Raw genomic sequence first — 21,193 nt, forward strand, 5'->3', positions numbered from 1 at the left:
GGAATCATCATGCAAAGTTTTAAATCGATAAAGCAAATCTAACATAAATAAATTAGCGATAAGAGCAATCTGTTACGGACGGACGAACCGAACCTATTTATGAAAAAGATTCGCTTTTTAAAATGATCGTCTTGGTAACAAGAAATAAAGTTTAAGAAAAATCATCCAACCAAAATGAAGAAAATTTTTTCATACACATCTAACTCATACTTTTCATGCAGTATCAAATGCAGGAACAATTATTCAGTAAAAAAAAAATATATAGGTATACAATGCACATAGGGGCAACAAGGGGCAACAATTCACCACCCCCAAATCAAGTTTTAAACATTCTATGAGTATTATCATACCCAATGTACATCAGATTTCAAAGGAATCGTAAAAATACGCTTTTTAAGTAAGCATTCTAATGCATGGAAGTCAAGAAATGCAAAAATTTTCTTACAGAAAAAGGCATACTTTTTGTGTTTCACCAACAATTTTAAAAGTGTTATAAAATCTCTTAGAATTAACGTAATTAGACAAAATAACTTCTGATGAGTCATGCATTACATATATTTTGACAGTATAAAAGAAAAAAACACAAATTGAAGAAATTAGTCCTAAATAATTCTAGTTGAAGTCAAGATTTTAGTTTTTATTTGTTTGTTTTTTAATCAACATTTAAGAAGACAGTAAGAGGAAACATGTTTTCGCCGGGTGTCGCCGGCTAACAAAAACGATATTTGATTACCCAAAGACATATTTTAATCGCCAGTACTGGTTTTATTTACCCCCCTGCGCCCCCGTAGGGGTTTTTAGCCCGTTTTCTGAACGTGGGTGCACGAAAAGCTTGTAAGAAAAGGCGTTTAAATGCGCTTTTAAAGTCAAAACTTAAGATATAATTCAAATAAATAAAAGACACAAAAACATAGACATATTGGGAAATATTTATTCTGACTTAGAATTAAAGTTAATAATAAATATTTTCATGTTCTATAGCACTAAATAATGGGGAGGAGAGGGGGGGGGGGGGTTGCTAAACCTAAATCTAAACCTCTTTATGTTTGATGTTTTAATGTAACTAAATAATCGTTTCTATAGATTATTACAAATATCAGGGATCTAAAGGGATAAGACAAAGGTCAATAAATTGTTGTACATCCCCAATGATAATACACAAAATTACCCCTTGTGTAGATTAAAGTTAGCAGTTAAAACGTTTGAACACACAACTGTAAAACTTTGGGGACTAGTGTTATAAACAGCCCAATGTCCCCTACCTCACTGCGGAAAGATAAAGTTAATATGCAAATAACATGAGGTTCTTATAATCATTCTAAATTGGAATTAGCAAGTAGTCTATCAGTCTGTCTATTGGTAATGCTTTGTTTTTAAATTATGTAGTTACAGGGTATTCATGTTTAAAGTCAGCAGTTTTATTTAGAAAGGGAGGGGACTGTTAATTACACTAGTCCCCAAACTTTAAAGTTTTATAATAACGTTTTTATATTCGTTAGCATAAGAACTTCAGGAAATTTAATTGATTTTTTATTGGTTGGTTCATTAAGATGAGTGTCAAAACTTTTCAACCACTAATTGTCATCTACAGACAAATAATTTTGTAATATAATTCATTAAATATGTATTTATTAAATGTGTATCAATATTGGGGATGTACATATTAATCGGTTATTGTTTTGTTCCTTAGATCCCTAGGTGTTAATATATAATACAAAGTAGCTTGATGTCTGTTTGTCTGTCCGCCCATCCCTTAAGATCTCGCTAACCACTAAACTGATTGAATTCTACTCTTCAGGGAATATATCTACTGGTCCTGTGGTTGTTTAAAGATCTTTTTCAAAAATAAAAATCCCCCTCAATTTTGTCATATTTCTATAATTAGGGTCGGTCCGTCCGTACGTCTGGTACAGTTAACTCTTTTACTTAACTTAAACAGGCTAGAATTGTCCTATCAATCTCAAACTTTTCATGCTGATTTCTACAACAGTTAGGTACGACTTAGAAAGCACAGCAACTCTATAATCGTTACCAGAAAGTCCGTACATCCATTTATAACAAGCTGATTTTTACTTTTTTGACAATAAATAATGGTTTTGAATGTTAAAAATATCCTATTCATCTGATTTTTTGAATACTGATTCCTATTTCAATAACGTCTATTGTTATAAGCGAAGCATCTCTATAATCAAGTCCTAAAAACGTCAGTATGTCCTTAAACAGTAACATATATTTAATCAGTTTTAATTACAATTTTGTATAGACATGCATTAATATTCAGTTCTGACACTTCACAAGTGTTAATGTTCGTTTGTCCTTCCATTTCAGAGCTTTGCTTCTTTCATGGATGTTGTCATCCTTGTTTAATTACCTCTTGGGGCAAATCCCCTAGAGGCTAGGGGTGAAGCCGCTAGTATACATATAAACAGTAAACAAGAATCATAATATCATTATAAATATAGATATTAGTTAATAAAAATTTATGTTAATCATGCCCACATTTATAATGGATTTATTAAACATAAAAATAAAGTGAAACTTGTAGCTTGCTAAAATAAGGATCCCCATCCACCCCCATTTACACCATCCCCTCCCCTCCTACTGAAATTAATTCCATGACCCCAAATTTGACACTTTGCGGACTACAATTAACCTAGTTACACTTTAAAGGGCCCAAAAAGCTAGTGATAGGGGAGCTGCACTACTAAAAAATTCTCATATTGCTCTGATAACCAAAACCCCTAATTAGACATTTTAAACACGAAATTCAAGATAGTTGATGGATAGATAGATGGATAGGTAGATGAATAGATATATGGATAGATAGATGGATAAGTAAATGGATAGACAGATGGATAGATGGATGGATAGATAGAGGAATAGATTGATGGATGGATAAAGAGATGAATAGTTGATGGATAGATAGATGGATCGATATATAGATGGATAGAGAGATGGATAGATAGATGGATAGATAGATGGATAGATAGATGGATAGATAGATGGATAGATAGATGGATAGATAGATGGATAGATAGATGGATAGATAGATGGATAGATAGATGGATAGATAGATGGATAGATAGATGGATAGACAGATGGATAGATATATGGATAGATAGATGGATAGATTGATGAATAGATAGATGGATAGATTGATGGATAGATAGATGGATAGGGTAAGGGGGGACTATTTTCGGGAGGGGTTAATCTGGTAATTTTCTATCTACCTTCATAATAATAGGTAGATGAATAGATATGGATAGATAGATGGATAAGTAAATGGATAGACAGATAGATAGATGGATGGGTAGATAGAGGTATAGATTGATGGATGGATAAATTGATAGTTGATGGATAAAGAGATGAATAGTTGATGGATAGATAAATGGATCAATATATAGATGGATAGACAGATGGATAGATAGATGGATAGATAGATGGATAGATAGATGGATAGATAGATGGATAGATAGATGGATAGATAGATAGATGGATAGATAGATGGATAGATAGATGGATAGATAGATGGATAGATAGGTGGATAGATAGATGGATAGATAGATGGATAGATAGATGGATAGATAGATGGATAGATAGATGGATAGATAGATGGATCGATAGATGGATAGATAGATGGATAGATAGATGGATAGACAGATGAATAGATATATAGATAGATAGATGGATAGATTGATGGATAGATAGATGGATAGGGTAAGGGGGGGCTATTTTCGGGAGGGGTTAATCTGGTAATTTTCTATCTACCTTCATAAAATGACCTTTATCTTCATGCTCCTTTCAAATGATAGAAAAAAACATAAAAGCAAATTTGTTTGTTGTTAAATTACCAACAAAAAAGTATAAAATGAAATTTTTGTGAGATGAATTTTAAGGGTACTAAATAATTAAATCCCCTTTTTGGTTGATTTGCCCCAATGTGCAATGTAAGAAAGCAGATGTGAATTCTTTAAAAAAAAATTGCCTCACTTTAATCAGTTTGCTCCCCTAAAATCAGTAAGGTTCAACTGATTTTAGTGAGGCAAAAGTTTTTTTAAGAATTCACCTCAGGTATTGGTTATAAATCAGTGATCATAAAATATTTTTTGGAAGAATATTCATATAATATAAAGAAATTTTAAGTCTATGAACTTAAAAAATCTTTCAATAAAGAAGAAAGTTATAATATGTCAATAATTTACGTCAGACAGACGGGCATTAATCTATAATACAAAGAAGAACGACGTTTGATCGTCTGTCTGTCAGTCTGAAGCTTAAGATCTCGGTAACCGCTGAACCGATTAGACTCAACTCTTCAAATGATGAAGCTACTGGTCCTGTGGTGGTTAAAAGCTAATTATTGTAGAGTGGAACACCTCCAACCCCAAAAAATTAAAATTACAAAATAGCTGCGCGCTCATAAAAAAGTATCCAAATAGAAAACTACTAATGACAAGTTGGTACATAATTAAGTGCTTGGATTTTCAACATTAATTAAGCCTTGGAAATTGATTATTTTTATCAAAGTGATTAAACAAGGTTGAATGTGTTCAAAATTACGATTCGTAATCTATAATGCTGCAAAGTAGATCGATGTCTGTCCGTATGAATGTAGTTGACTGACCGTTTCTTTTAAGCTTTTTTTGTTCATTGACATAAGGCTCAAATTGTATTATATATATTTTTAAAGAAAATCTGCGAAATAATGATTTTTTATAATAAAAATATTCCATTATTATTGCTGCGCATTCTTATGGACATTATGAACTAAAATTCTATCACAAAAAAAAGTTTTTAAGAACTAACAACAACAAAAAAACATGTCCAAAGTAGCAGCGCTACCAAGAAGATACGTTTATTGAAGTGTGGCCGCAATGTAATTATTACTATTGAATGCCCAACCCAGAAGGAAAAATTCAACAGTGTCCAATCAAAACATGATAATTTGGTTCCAGGACAAACGCAGGAGTCCAAAACGTCGGAGTGGACAAACGCAAGAGTGTTACAATATTATTTTAAGTAAGTATTTCTACATAGGTTAGGTTAGGATATCAATATACAAAAAAGCCCCCCGCATGGGTTATGCATTTAAAAAAACCTAAAATATGGTTTAAAATAGGTAGTTAGGTTAGGTTAAGTAATAAGTATCCACTCCAGCGTTTGTCCTAGGACCATAAATATGATATAGAAGGTCTATTGAGAGATTTTGATATTTTAATCCAGCAATGGAACGGCAGGTTGCAATCTACAATTGGCAGCAATGCTTAGTATTGATTCAGGGCAAGTTTCAATCCATTTGGCGAGGAGGTAGGCCAACCATTCAATTAAGCATAAACCTTGAGTTAAAAAAAGTTAAAACTACCAAAATTTGCTGATTAGGAAAAACACTGGAAAAATTAGAATTTTAAAGTTCAATGAATCATATATCACATGATACAACACGCATTTTTAAATCAGCTCCTTAATCCAAGTGTTTAAGAGAGTCATTTTACATAGTTAAGTAGTTGGGAGTGTTTCTAATAAGATCTCAAAACTTCAATACCAAGAGCTAAATGGTATGCATGATTTGTATAGGTTATAAGCATGTTCAAATCTTTTTTTTTGCTCTGTAGTTCTGGCTTCCCGGAAAAGTATAACCTAATGCGGTCCAGTAGATAGCAAGACTTTATGGTAGAAATAGACAGAAAGACATTCATACTCTTTTATATGTCGTGTAAGAATTTTAATATATTTATAATGAACTGTTTTTCCAAATGATTCTCCCATTCCATATCTTACCTAGCTGGCCGAGCCCTTCTTTATTTAATATTAAAAATTCATTATGGTTTAGTTTTCCTTAATTTTTTGACTTGCACGAAAAGTATTATTTTATTAACAAAAATATTTCTAGACAGATATCTTTATATAACTAATAAATAAAAATGTAATTACATCACTAATAGGTATAATGAATTTTCTCGTATTCATTCGAATCCGGTGGATAGGAACCGGTTCTCATCCATACGAAATAACTATGTCTAGCATCGTATTATATCCAGCTTTCTACGAATATAGAAATGTACAATCATAAAATTAAAACCAGTGTTTTAGCCGGTGCCTTCGGCACCCCGTGGCTAAAAAACTAGTTTTAATCTCATAATTGTACTTTCTATATCCGCGGAAAGCCGTTTATAATACGATGCGAGAAATAACTATTCTCGTATTCATTCGAATCCGGTGGATAGGAACCGGTTCTCATCCATACGAAAAAAACTATGTCTAGCATAGTATTATATCCAGTTTTCTAAGAATATAAAAATGTACACTCACAAGATTAAAACCATTTTGTTTAGCCATTGCCTTCGGCACCTCAGGGCTAAAAAAACTGGTTTTAATCTTATAATTTTACATTCTATATCCGTGGAAAGCTGTTTATAATACGATGCGAGAAATAACTATTAATTACTTTACAGTAAATGATTTTTTGTTTCGATGATAAAATAATATTCATAATATCCAAAAAATGTGAGGAAATGTTTGTTAATATAATTTGAAAAGTTTTTCTGAATGTTGTCATCGTTGTATTTTTAATATTAGGATCTTCTAAAAAAATAAGCCAACGTATAAAAGTTTAAACCCTGTCATTTACTCAATTGAGTCCTTGCAAATTACTTAATTACTGTTACATAATGATAAACATGAATAATTTTGTAAATTTTTAGTTTGTAGATGTTTTTTGATGTAAAAATATGGGATCATGGAAAGAAAACGAAGGTGCGGGTTTCGTCGTATTTTCACCTTAGAGCCAACGTGAGCTAATTTCGGATTTAAGCTTCTGCTGCAGTGCCAAAATATCTTTTAAAAATATCTGTTGTCACCGTCGCTTTTTTTACATTTATCGCCAAATAAGACGATATGGAATCATTCGAGGCCATGATTTCTTTCTAAAAAATTCCCTTTATAACTAACCCTGCGGGGAGACTTTACAATCCAATGTCTCCTCCCTCCAAGTTTCAAATCCATCTGCCTGTCCGACTGGACTGTACCTGATTATAATGCCTGGACTGAGCAGGCGCCAGGTTCCAGGTTGTTGACTTGTTTAGGAAGAAATACATTGCAGGAGCCCAACTAAACATTAAATAGTTAAAATAAATTAATAGGATGTTTGTCTGTTTGTTTGTTTATGGTTCTTCTAATAGGAAAATATAGTAGCTAAGGTAAATAACAGACAAATAATATTATAACAAGGAAGAAAATGTCCATATGTTGCAAAGAACAGAAATATATAAAGGTAAAAAAAATTTTCAAGAAAGCTAAGCAAATAAGGAATCAAATCCTCAACAATTTGGATGGACAAGCGGACATAATGAAGGAATCTTTATAAAAATCTAGTAGTCTATCTTTCAAAGCAGCAGAGAAAATCGCGGTTTTTATTCGGAGCAGACAAAAAAAATACGCTCGATCGCGAGGACAGCCGTTTAGAGTTATAAATAGACTTATTATTAAATAGAGAATAAATAAACAAAATAACGTACCAAAGGTTAGCTAGAAGAATGTAAGTCAAAGGCTGTCTGCAAATTCGTTCTCCATACCTTAAATAATAAATATTTATTTTATTTTCTAGTCAAAATCATTTATAATGCCTAAAAATTTAACATACAGAACCCTTTTATAAGTACTACCTACTCGGTTAAAATGTGATTGTTATCAATAAATGTTATAAATGTTAAAAAATACCTATTTATTATGAGATAAAAATGTTAAAAAAGACGGATTTTGTTATATCTCATTGAAAAGCTGTAGAATGATATAAAACTTAAAATAGAAGAACAAACCACAGTTGAAGAGAAGCTTCGCTTCTAAAAATCAAGTTTGTAAGTTTGTCGTACCTCAATTTCATGATGATATAGAAACATGTGTAGAGCATGAGATTTGTGATGAAGACACCCAACAGAAAACTGGCAAAGTCACCATCATGCTGGGCTATCACAATTATCTAAATAAAAGACAATGGGTTAAAGTACTTGAACCCCACACCTCCCCCACCAACAAGCAGTATAACTTTAAACGTTTACAGTATGACGAGACGTCACATTATTCCAATTTGAACCCGACACCTTCTATCCAACAAGAGGTCATACTAACATATATTGCCTAAGGCAAACCTCCTTCAATTAAAATATAAAGGTTAATCTTACCCCAAATGCTGTGAGTGCCCAGTTGATGATATTAAACAGGAGCATAAGAAATAATCTTCCTGGATAGGTTGGTTTCAGAGCTCTCCAGTGTCCCATCAACAGGGATAGCACATCATTCAATATCAACCTCCAGATCCTGGTAAAAAGAAGTACATTTGAGTAAAAACGAAGTACCGACTGCAGAGTTTTGGACTACAGAGTACAGACCCCGAATTCACGGCCATTTCCTTGAAGATTTATGCCCAGAATAGCATCGTATTAAAAACAGCTTTTCGCGGAAAATAACATATAAGATTATTTCCATTTTTATTCATAGAAAATTATAATCCGTAAAACGATAAGATACATGATTCTTTATTAAGGCTCAGAACTGGTTCTAAACCAGAGGATATTAATCGGTTTCGAAGCTGTACTGAAAATTTTTGAAAGCAATACTCAACAACCATACAACCTTAAGATTACATGGAAAAAAAGTTTATTATGTTATTAAATATTTTAATTTTACAGTTTTACCTTTTAAAAAGACCTCCATCCACTTTCCATCTTCCCATATAATATATTTGGATTGAAACTATCAAACATGTTGTTACATGGCACCCTAAATATAAAGATAGATAGTTAGATAGCTAGGACTCTCAACTTCCCATATAATATATTTGAATTGAAACTATCAAACATGTTGTTACATGGCACCCTAAATATAAAGATAGATAGTTGGATAGCTAGGACTCCCATCTTCCCATATAATATATCTGTATTGAAACTATCAAACATGTTGTTACATGGCACCCTAAATATAAAGATAGATAGTTAGATAGCTAGGACTCCCATCTTCCCATATAATATATCTGTATTGAAACTATCAAACATGTTGTTACATGACACCCTAAATATAAAGATAGATAGTTAGATAGCTAGGACTCCCATCTTCCCATATAATATATCTGAATTGAAACTATCAAACAAGTTGTTACATGGCACCCTAAACATAAAGATAGATAGTTGGATAGCCAGAACATCTATTTTCCATCTTTCAATAAAATACAGCATGACCCTCGAAAAAGTTTTTTTAAGCATCTGCAGCCTATATTTCTCAATAAAATATTAAAGGGACTGTGAACGAGAATTTTTCTCATCTTAATATCAAATCTTAACATTATCTCATTCATAATATCTCACAGATAGAGCAAAACGCGCTTTTGTTTGCTTAAAAAACGGCTTTTTCCGCCGATTTTTATAAGGTACGGGGAAAGGAAGAAATTTTCCGTATTCTATAAAATGTGCATGAAATTGCTTTTTTCTCTCATTATAGCTAAAATTAAACTTTTTCGCATAGTTCTTGACTTTTCCTAACAGTTAAGCTATCTGTAGATGTAAATTATTCATTAAAATATGAACCAGGCACAGAGAAATTGATGAAATAAGTCATGTTCTTTTTGGAAATTCAAATCAGCCATTAAAATTACATAACAAAATTGACACCACAATTCTACTGTGACACATATATTCACTCTTTTCTAGGTTCGGAATAGGTTAGTCTAGTATTTCCACTCTTCCCTTTTTTCATTACTTCCCCTCCATTAATTTGAAGCAGACAATATAACAGCTGACTGGAAAATTATATAAAATAAACAACACGTTTGTAATTGTTTCTGAAAGTTTTTCTATTTAAGCAAAATTAGTAATATAGTAGAACGTTCAACGTACGTCGTACATAGTTATCATATTAATTGACCTGTGTTTTTTTACGTTTTTGCCATTCCCGAGGTTATAATGGGCACACAGGATGGGAAGGAGTATATTTATTAAGGTGACCCTGAATTACTGTTATTTGGGCATTAAAATATATCATGTAGAGTACAATTTCTTGTATGCCCAACTGATTTTTATCTAGATTAATTTCAATTGAACTTGATTTTCATATTATTTTAATTTTACCGGCGCCGATAATGGATTAAGTGGTTATGTCTCTCGGCTGAAAAAGAATTATTAGTTAATGCATTAATTACATCCTAGTATATAATGTAGTAAGTTTTTTTTCTGTAGTGAAGAATATTGTGAAGCCCTCATCATGATTTTCCTTAACAGTGAATATTATTATATGTCAAGGGAAGGTTTACAACTATTTTGGAGGATGGTATCTCCAACCTCCCAAGATAAATTGTCCATAGAAAAAAATACTCCCTCTCAAATTGTTTTTAATTTAAACCAAAATTTACTAAGAGGGTGGGATGGGAGGAGGGGTCGACTTCCCCATCCCACCACAAGTACGTAATTGATATTTGTGGGGGAGTTTGGTTGATTTTCATTTAGTGTTTTTCTGTCAGAAATTCTTTACAAAGTATTTAATTTTCAGACAAAATGCAGTTCAGAAATCACATCACTCGGATGTTGACTATTTTAGCTTCTTCCCTAGTTAAGCTTTAATTAAGGTATTAATATAATTTCTTTAATTGCTCTTAATTAATATCACTAAAATATTCTCCGAGTTCTTAATACATAGATTTTTTTGGTGGGGGGGATACCCTCCGAGTCCATACCCTCCCCTATTTAAGAATCTTCTTTGGTGAGGGCGTTCTCCCCCCCCCTCACCATCCCTCACTCACGCGATAGATAAATTTAAGAAATATTTACTTAAAAATACTCCTTGGGGGGTGGGGGGGAGGTGAGTAATGAAATGCGTCATTATACCATCAATTACATTGTCTAAATATTTAGAATTGTAACTACAAGATCAAGAATGATGATTTTTCCCCTGAAATTTGCCTCCTAGCAGCTTTGTGACTCCTACAGGTACTTTTTTAATAGAGAGAATATTCGAGTAACATTTATCAGCTGTTAAGAAAATTGAAAATTATTTAGTTTATGTACTGTTTTAAGTGACATTATCTAACTATCAGTTTGGCTCGGAAAATTGTGTAGCTCGATCAGTTCTGTGGTTAGCAAAATGAGAAGCTAAAAAAAACTAGCTATTATACTTTTTGTCTGTGTGTTTAGCAAAGGATCTCGCTAAACGGTGAACCAATATTGTTCTTCTTTCAGTGGAGCTTTTGTATCAAAGTTACATGGAAGGTACATAACTATTTTGAGAAAGGACACTTCCACCCTTACAGCAGAAATCGCCCCTTAAAATAAACGACTTCTCCCAAGCTTAAATGTTTTTTAGGAAAAAAAGTATGGCTTCAAAACCAAATAATCTCCGCTAGATTAGAAACGATACTCAAAAATTATGTATGCCAACGTATTATAGATAATTTTCCACGAATATCAAAATAAAAATCATAAGATTAACCTACCAGCAGGGTGTCGGAGCCGTATAATTTTTATGCGGCTCCAGCTCTGGCTCCGCGGAGCCGTATTTGGAAATACGGCTCCGGCTCCTACCGTAAAATTAATATATCATTTTTGTTCATTATTGAATTTGATAAAATGAAATAAATAATATAAAATATTTTGCTTTTATTTGGTTAAAGCTATATAAAAAGTAGAAGAATGTGTGTCTATTTGTTAAGTAACAATAGTTTTTCCGTTTCTTATATAGAAATAGACCGTTGGCAATTTATAATATTACTTTAAAAAATCATTTTTAGCTGATCTGGAGCCGGAGCCGTTTTTAACGAAAAATACTGCTCCGGCTCCACCAAAATGTTGCTGCTCCCAGCTCCGGCTCCGAAACCCTGCTTACCAGTAACTATTAACAAAATTGACTACCTAACTGGTTTTAATCTTACAATTTTTCTTTTTAATAGGTATCATCGGAAACCTATCTATAATACGATGAAAAATTATGTATACCTACGTATTAAAATAAAATCATAAGATTAACATATCTGTTTTATTAATTCAACAAAACTGAATAACTGGTTTTAATCTTATAATTTTTCTTTTTAATATCAGTGGAAACCTATCTATAATTTTTTCAAATGCACTTAGAGGCCTCTAGATGACAAAGAAAAATTATTCAAATCAATATTTTTTTTGTTTAAATGCAATTCTTGAAACTACCCTTTATCTTTATCAAATAAGGGGGGGGGGGTAAGGTTTAACACTTTGCGTAAACAGTGATTATAAGTTTTGTCTTTGGAGTGAGAGGATAGGTTATTTTACAAAAATTTCCTTTTTGTAGGAAGTTTTCCTATTTTTAAAAAGATTTGGATTTGGCCTCCAGGTTCAGGTATTGCAGGCCTCCAGGTGGATTCTGGAAAGATGAAAAAAATATCAAGTTAAAACAAAACTTATTTAATAAAAGTTGCTACTTTATGGATGGTATGAATTAAGGCGGGGGGATGTGCCACTTATTGAAACCAAAAGTAAAATGCCCATGATCTCAGCCCTTAAAAGAGTTACAGCTCTAAAATTCTGCACAGCAGTTGCTTTTGTGGAGAACAATATGGAACTGTGAAGAAATGGCGACATAACCACCACTCCTGCCAAAAGCCGCTGTTTCCCACCAAACTTTGTTTACCTTTATTTGCCAAATTAGACAGTTCTCAATCATCAGAGATAAACTTTTTTTTTCAACACTTGTAACCAGTGTTCCGGAGCCGGGAGCTGCCCTATTTTGCCGGAGCTGGAGCCATAATTTTTGTTAAAAACAGCTCTGGACTAGATAAATAAAGAGACTTTTTTTATAAATTATGATTTGGTAACTCTGTTTTGTCATGTGCAAATGCCCCTATTAAGTTTTTCAAGTCCATTTTTATCAAAAAATGAACTTTTAAAATATTGTAAGTTTTTCTTGATTTTAGGTTGGAGTCGGAGCCGCCACCATCACAGACGGCTCCGTAGAGCCGGAACCGGAGCCACATCAAAATCAAATGGCTCCACAATGCTGCTTGTAACACTTGTAATATTTCAAACATTTCAAATTAAAAGTGTCAAGTAAAAATATAAGGGAAATTTTTTGGAAGAAAAGTTTACCTCAGATGATTGAAAATTGTCAAAAAAAGGCAATTAAAGAATTTGGTGGGAAACAGCGGTTTTTGGCAGGAGTGGCAGTTTCGATGCCGTTTGTTCACAGTTGCATATTTTTCTCCACAAAAGCCTCTGCTGTGCCTAATTTTAGAGTTGTAACTCTTTTATGTGCCCAGATCATGCGCATTTTGCTATTAGTTTTTAAAAAGTGGCACATCTGACCCCCCCTTCTAAGAAAATTTTAATTTTTACTTTTAAATTTAGAAAAAAAAACTTGTATGGCTTCATTATGGCTTATATGAACTAAGTAAAAAAAAATTGAAATCAGGCTCCAGGTTCAGGTACTGCAGGCCTCCAGGTGGATCCTGGACATCTGAAAACTGAAATTTTTTATTACTTAAGTTAGAACAAAACAAAAGTTGATATTTTATGGATGGTGTACACTAATTTGAAGAAAGTTTTGAAATCTGGCTCAAGGTTTAATACTGCAGGCCTCCAGGTTGATTCTGGACAGGTAAAAATAAAATGTCTAGTTAGAACAAAACTTATTTATCAAAAGTTGCTACTTTATGGATGGTATTACCTAATTTGAAGAAAACAATAAAATCATGCTCCAAGTTCAGGTAATGCAGGCCTCCAGGTTGATTCTGGACAAGTAAAAAAATTAAAATATGTTCCTTTAAAGTTAGAACTATATTTTATTTTTACCTGTCCAGAGTCAACCTAAATGCCTGCAGTACCTAAAACTAAAAATTTTCTTCAATTTAGTTCATACCATCCATAAAGAAGTCACTTTTGTTAAATAAGTTTTGTTATAACTTTAAAAGTAAAAATTTTCAAATTTTACCTGTCCAGGATCCACATGGAGGCGTGTAGAATCTGAACCTGAAGCCTGATTTCAAAATTTTCTTCAAATTAGTTTATACCATCCATAAAGTAGCAACTTCTGTTAATTAAATTTTTTTCTATCTTGAAATTTTTTAAAACTGTCTAGAATCAACCAGGAGACCTGCAGTACCTGAACCTGGAGGCCAAAAACAATTTTTTTTCTTTAAAAAAAACAAACTAAAAGGAAACTTGTGAAATAATCTATCCTCTGACCCAAAAGACAAAGTCTATAGTCTATAATCACTGTTTACGCATAAGTGTCAGAATTTATCCCCCCCCCCCCCCCAATGTTTTAGCATTTACAAAAACTGATCATATTATTCCTTATATACCAGTGTTATATTGAGTTCTAAACTTTCACTAGAGAAATAAGAACCTACGACCTTGGCTCAACACGTAGCGCATCCGCTCGTCGCAGGGAAGGTGATAGGTTCGAATCTCGGCCCGACACCGCTTCGTAACTAAAGACGTTAAAAATGGTTCCTACTGCTGCTATATCAGGTGCGCGACATTAATAGTTAGAGTAGGGGGAATGCCTTGGCCTTGGCGAATTCTCTTAGGATGGTTGTAGTAAAACGCCCATCTTCCTTCTACAATGCACAGACACAGACATGCAGCCTGGAATTTACATAAGCATCACAAAAAATATCTTCTGTGAATCAAAACTATCAGCAGTTATTTTTTTTCGGGGGGGAAGGGGTAGTCCAACCTCTTGACATTTTCATTTTTAGTTGTACTAAATTAAAAGTAAAAAAAAGGGGGGGGGGAGGAATAATAGAGAGTTGTGTAACCCTAGCCCAAAATAGTTTCGGACGCACACATGTACTCCATCCTATTAATATTATAGATTTCGAAAAATAAAACAAAAGTAAAGGCAGTTGCGGGTTGCCCTCATATTCTTATACTAAAGTAACAGGATGTTAGTTTGTCTGTCTGTGTGTCAGTACCGAAGGATTTCGCTAACCGCTGAACTGATCGGGTTCTCCTTAACAGGGTAGATTCTCATAAGTTCTGGGAAGGTTTATAACTATTTTTTGTGGGGGATGGGACACCCCCCCCCAAAAAAAAAATTTACTTCTTTTTAACTAAAATTAAAAATAATGGGGGGAGGGGCACCCCTTCCCCCACCCAAAAAAAAAAGATTCAACCCCCCAAAATGTTTTTTAAAATTTTTCTTTTAAAATCTAAGATAAGAATAGTTATTTCTTTCATCGTATTATAAACGGCTTTCCGCGGATATAGAATGTACAATTATAAGATTTAAACCAGTTTTTTAGCCCCGAGATGCCGAAGGCACGGGCTAAAAAAACTGTACATTTCTATTTTCGTAGAAAACTGGATATAATACGATGCTAGACATAGTTTTTTCGTATGGATGAGAACCGGTTCCTATCCACCGGATTCGAATGAATACGAGAAATTTGGTTATCAAATTCGACTCCCCCCTCCTCAAGTGCCCCTAGAGGCCTCTAGGGGGCGTAGCCGCTAGTTGCATATAAACCGCTAACAAGATTTTGGGAACAAAATGTATTTTGATTCTTACTTCTAGATAATTAAATGTTTTAATGCTCCCTCGTCATTTAAATGGCCCAAAAATATCGGTACCCAAAATGTTTGTATGTGTGTTTGTTACACGGCAATCCATTCAATATTATATCCTTATACTAAAGCAACAGGATGTTTGTCTGTGTGTCTGTACCGAAGGATCTCGCTAACAGCTGAACCGATCGGGTTCTCCTTAACAGGGTATATTCTTATATGTCCCGGGAAGGTTTTTAACTATTTTGGGGGAGGGTACCACACCCTCCCAAGAAAAATCACAAAAAATCTAATTTTTTTTACATTCTTGATTTTAGAAAGAGAGTTCAATGCCTACATAAACGTCAAACGCAACATAGACATATCCTTATACTAAAGTAACATGATGTCTGTGTGTCTATATCTGTGTGTCTGTGTGTGTTTGTACCGAAGGATCTCGCTAACCGCTGAACCGATCGGGTTCTCCTTAACAGGGTAGCTTCTCATAAGTCCCGGGAAGGTTTATACCTATTTTGGGGGAGGGTACCACCACCCTATCAGGAGAAATCGCCCCTAGAAAAAATTACCCCTCCCGAAAAAGAGACTCCAACGAAACATAAACCAATTATTTCTGTATTTAGATATTTTAAACTAGCAGTAGCGGCTACGCCTCTAGAGGCCTCTAGTGGCCTTTAAATGTTTTTTTTTTATTTTAAATATCTAATTTGAGAAATAACTTGTCTATATTATCAATTGTTAAATTCATGAGTCTACGCAGCGCGACTAAGCTAGCGCGACTATGCTAGCGACACTATGTGGCGGAAATATTTCAATTTTTTTCGATATATTGTGATTTCTCTTGGGAGGGTGGTGGTACCCTCCCCCAAAATAGTTAAAAACCTTCCTGTGACATGTGACAATCTACCCTGTTAAGGAGAACCCAATCGGTTTAGCGGTTAGCGAGATCCTTCGGTACAAACACACAGATACACAGACACACAGACATCCTGTTACTTTAGTATAAGGTTAAAAAAACATGCAAAGTTCCACTAGAGGCCTCTAGGGGCGTAGCCGCTAGTTTTTAATATAAAGCAAACATTTAAAGTACCACTGGAGGCCTCTAGGGGCATAGCCGCCAATATAATTATAAAACAATGATAAAACATATGATATTAGAATTATCCTTTCGATTTCAAACTTTGCATGATGATTCTTATGACAGTTAGGTACAATTTACAGAACGTAGCAACTCTATAATCGTTAACAGAAAGTCAGTATGTCCATCTAAAACATGCGTTGTGTGTCTCTCGGCTGCTATTGAAGATAGATAGCTGAAATATTTAGTGAAGATTCATATTATATATGTGCATCTATACATTATTTTGTCCGTCTGTCTGTTGGTCATTCTTGAAATGACAAAAACCTTATTGAAGGAAAAATGTTATTTACTGAACTGCTATTTAAGATAGACAGCTAAAATTTTTAGTCTAGATTTCAAATATTTATATTGATTTTTTGTCCGTCTGTATGTAGGTCATGCTTAAAAAGCAAAAAAAGTCCACAGTTTTTTCATTTTTAACATAAATCAACTTATGAACCTTCCACAGACTTCTTATAAGCTTCAAGATAAAGGAAATCCTGATTAGTTATTAATCAGTTAGCGAGACCTTTTCAAACAAACAGATATAATGTTCTTTATTATTTATTTTTTTATTTTTCAGGTGTCAAAGAAGTTACCTTCCTACCTTTCGTCGAGAATGCAAGAAAACCTGATTAACAATTAAACAAAAATTTCTAGATACTGTTTGTATTTTTTAAAATGTGAATGTCTTTTACCTATTGTTTTAGTTGAATTTAAAATATAAAACATTCGCAACAAATTGACTTGTATTTAAAATTAAAGCTTTTCTATAATTAGGGTCAGTCCTTATATCTTTTTTCGCTAATTAAGGCATGTTAGAATTGTCATAACTTTGATTAATTCCAAACTTTGCATGGTGATTCCTGTAGATTTAAAAGCGTAGCAACTCTAATCATTACCAGTATGTCATTGTGTCCATTTTAAACATGTAGATTTTAACTTTTTATCAACAAATTTTTATGTGATATAATAATCCGATTGGTCTGATTTTTGGAATACTGATTTCTAGGACAAAAAGTAAAATGTTATATGCTAAGCATCTCTATAATCATGTCTTAAAATTTTCAGTATGTCCATAAACATTATCCAGTAGTTAAGCTGATTTTCAACAATTTTGTTCTGACTTATTCAGTTCTGACACAGTTCATTAGTCCTACTGTTTCAAAGCTTTTATGAATGTTGTCATTCTTGTTTTTAAAATATTTAGTATTACAAGGTTTAGCTTTTTAGTAGCAATGCTACTCAATACCTACTATGATAAGAAACATCTCTCATTCAGCTAGGTATGTTTAGAGAAAAACAGAAAATGGAGACTAAAATTTAGTTAGAATTTTTTTCTCTGCTTCTATTAAAGATAGACGTCAGGGACAGTTACAAACGTGTTTTGGTTAGTTGTGAAAAGCGAAGCTTTTTATAATTAGGGTCGGTCCGCCTATCCGTCTGGAATAATTTAAACAGGTTAGAATCGTCCTATCGATTTCAAACTTTGCATGATGATTCTTAAAACTGTAAGGTACGACTTAGAAAGCACATCAACTCTAATCATTACCAGAAAGTCCGTAGATCCATTGAAAACATGCTGATTTTTTACTTTTCTGGCAATAAAGGGAAGGGGGGGGGGAGTTAATGCAACCATCTTGTTATCAATGCAAGGATCCGAATTTCGTTTTGAAACTTGGCATGATTAATCCTTGGTAGGTCTATTTTCCCTAAACCAACGGCTGCTCAGCTGTTTTTAGGGGAAAATTATTGATAATAATACAAATAAACTTTTAAAAATTTCTAGTACCAGCTGTTACAGCTAGAACCGACTGAAAACGACTGGTAGAAGCTATTAAATGCCAATAGTATCATTTCAATCATTCAAAAAGTTAATCCTATGTAATTACTGATGGATTTGCCATGAAATTAGCCAAAAACCGACTTATAGGCTGAGCCGCCAGCCGTTACTTTACAACTTTTTATTCGATTTAGGGAAAAAAGTTCTACAAAGGATTATTAATTCCAAATTTCATCGAGAAATTCGGATTCTAGGTACCATTTACGCATTGATTACGAGATGGTTGCATTACCCCCCCCCCCTTTTTAAGGGATAATAATCTGGTTTTTGGAATACTGATTCCTATAACAACAAGATATATAGTTATAATATGCGAATCATAACAATTACTTACAATTTTGTTAGACTTCTACATGAATATTATGCTTATTCAGTTCTGACACTTTACAAGTGATAATGTTCTCCATTTCAGAGCTTCGCCTTATAGATTTTATCATCCTTTTTATATAATAACTTTGAGGTCATTTTAGAGTGCAAGGTTTCTTTTTATTGATATTAAACTTGTTTAGATATAAAGTTTTAGAATATAATTTCTGTATGTTACACGAAAGGACAGCAATCTTTTTAAAAGCGAAGCTTTTCTATAACTTTGAGCTATACCTACGTCTTTAATGGTTACCTTATTTCGTTAATTTTGACATGTTAGAATTACCCTATCAATTTCAAATTAAGACTCCTAAAATAGTAAGGTATGATTTTGAAAGCGTAGCAACTCTATATTCGTCACTGGAATGTCCATACGTCCATTTAAACATGTTGATTTTAACCTTTTTTGACAACAAATTTGGTTTTATTAATTTATCCTATTTATCTGATATTTTAATACTGATTACTTTAACAATAAGGTATAATGTTAATCCTACTGATTAAGACCTTGGCTTTTATGGATGTTGTCATTCTTGTTTCATTTCAAACAGGCATCGGTTTTCATAAAAACTAGGTATTTATTTTAGTTACTGTTTTTTTACCTTTTCAAGTCATTTGGAGGTTAAGTGTCGGGTTATTTTAAGTATTTGATTTTATTTGTATCAAAGATATTCTAGAATTCCCTTTTGTCTATCTGTCAGTCAGTCCATAATGCTACTGGGTATTTGTGATCATCTCAGCTGCTACTGGAGGTAAACTGGTGACATCTTCAGTGAAGATGTTAGTACATTCCTTGATTTTTTTGGCTTTGCTACTTATGGATGGTGTTATACTTTTTTTCTATATCTAATAATTTCGAAGTTGGATATGTTAAATCTTACAAGTTGGGCTTGATTGATTTAGGTATAGAATGTATAGATCAAGAATTTTTTTAAAAAATTTATTTTATTAATAGACATAAATAAATTAATATATATCACAGTTTTAACATAATATGAAAATGCAAACATAGTCCATAATCACACTTTCTTTTACAAAATTTAAATGAGTAATTCCATGATATTATAGGTAAAATTAAAAGAAAGATAAAGGGGTAGTTGCACGAAATGCATTTGAACTTAATTTAGTGAATTGCATATTTTTTCTGGTCAATGGTTGAAACTACATCTATATGGCATTACCACGTAGTTTTTAAAATATAATAATTAAAAATAGTATTTTTGAGATACATGCAATTTATATAGCTAGCTTATTTTCACAAAACAGCATGACTACTAATTTAGTGATGTCTAATCGCTTGTTATTTAGTGTAATACAAAATTAAGAATGTTTGATGGTATATTTGTAAGTTTTGCTTGAAATTTTTTTTTCTGAAATGCACTTCATACAACTATCCCTTTACAAAATTAGATCTTTTCATAAAGTGTATTTAACAAAAAATCAGAATATAAATATTTCTATTGTTTCTGGACATTAAAAAATTTTTATTATTTGAATATCTACTAGAAAGTGGACTGCACTTATATACATGTACAAATACATTGCAAGAAGCAAAGAAAGTGTTGTTAGTTAAATGAATGAAAAAATATGGACTGGACTAATGTTTTATGAAAATAATATCAATAAATATATATACATATAAAACAAAAAAATCACAAGTTAGGCTTGTATAGTGACTATAGTGCCAAATTATTTTTAAAAAAGAAACTCTTCTACAATAAGGGTCAGTCTGTGGATACCACTATTGTTTATTTAGGCATGTTAGAATAGTTATAAAATTGTCATAATAATATCTGTGGAAGACCTCGAGGGGGCTTGGTGTCGCTTCAGTTTCTAGACCTCTCCATGCACCTTTAAAACCATGCGTCTTAATTGAGTTGTGAAGGGTCCAATCTAGTAAATCCTAACTGTGCATGGTAATGAGTTGCGCCTGTTTTGGGCTAAGGCATTCCCCCTACTCTAACTATTTATGTCGTGCACCTGTCATAGCAGCAGAAGGAGCCATTTTAACGTCTTTAACTATGATAGGGTGTTATGCTGAGAATAGAACCTATTATTTCCCCGACGACGAGTGCATGTGTTTTGCGCCACGGTGGCGGGTTAGTAATAATCAAATATCTGTTACCGTTATATATAAATTTTAAAATGCGTAGCAACTCTACAATAATCACCAGAAGCTTCATAGGTCCATTAGCTTTTATGGTTGTTGTCATGCTTTTTTCCGTAAATTTAACTATATTTAAAAGAAGCAAGCCTTAAAATTACTGGCTTTTGTAGTCCACTTTCAGTCATACATGTGGATTTAATGTCAACAGAAAAAAAATTTCCAATAGCAGAGGCGTGCAATCG

At 32.9% G+C, this 21,193-nt stretch overlaps 1 protein-coding gene and 1 long non-coding RNA gene across 2 annotated transcripts in view; one reads left to right on the forward strand and one right to left on the reverse strand.

The window, feature by feature from the left end:
• The window catches only part of LOC145328991 (SID1 transmembrane family member 2-like), a 91,354-nt gene that overhangs the window by 7,421 nt on the left and 62,740 nt on the right, over positions 1–21,193 (reverse strand). The window contains exons 26-30 of the mRNA XM_080172984.1: positions 8,691–8,775; positions 8,178–8,313; positions 7,869–7,975; positions 7,515–7,571; positions 7,026–7,107 (exon numbers count right to left, since the gene is read on the reverse strand). Coding sequence (XP_080029110.1) covers positions 7,026–7,107; positions 7,515–7,571; positions 7,869–7,975; positions 8,178–8,313; positions 8,691–8,775 — 467 coding nt within the window. The remainder of the gene's footprint in view (positions 1–7,025; positions 7,108–7,514; positions 7,572–7,868; positions 7,976–8,177; positions 8,314–8,690; positions 8,776–21,193) is intronic.
• On the forward strand, positions 10,471–17,377 carry LOC145328995 (uncharacterized). The gene is made up of 3 exons (XR_013882746.1): positions 10,471–10,609; positions 10,896–10,970; positions 17,219–17,377. It is a non-coding gene; the product is annotated as an uncharacterized LOC145328995 (long non-coding RNA).

Source organism: Acartia tonsa, chromosome 9, assembly GCF_053477335.1.
Source record: "Acartia tonsa isolate MP-2025a chromosome 9, ASM5347733v1, whole genome shotgun sequence".
NCBI classification, from domain to species: Eukaryota; Metazoa; Arthropoda; class Copepoda; order Calanoida; family Acartiidae; genus Acartia; species Acartia tonsa.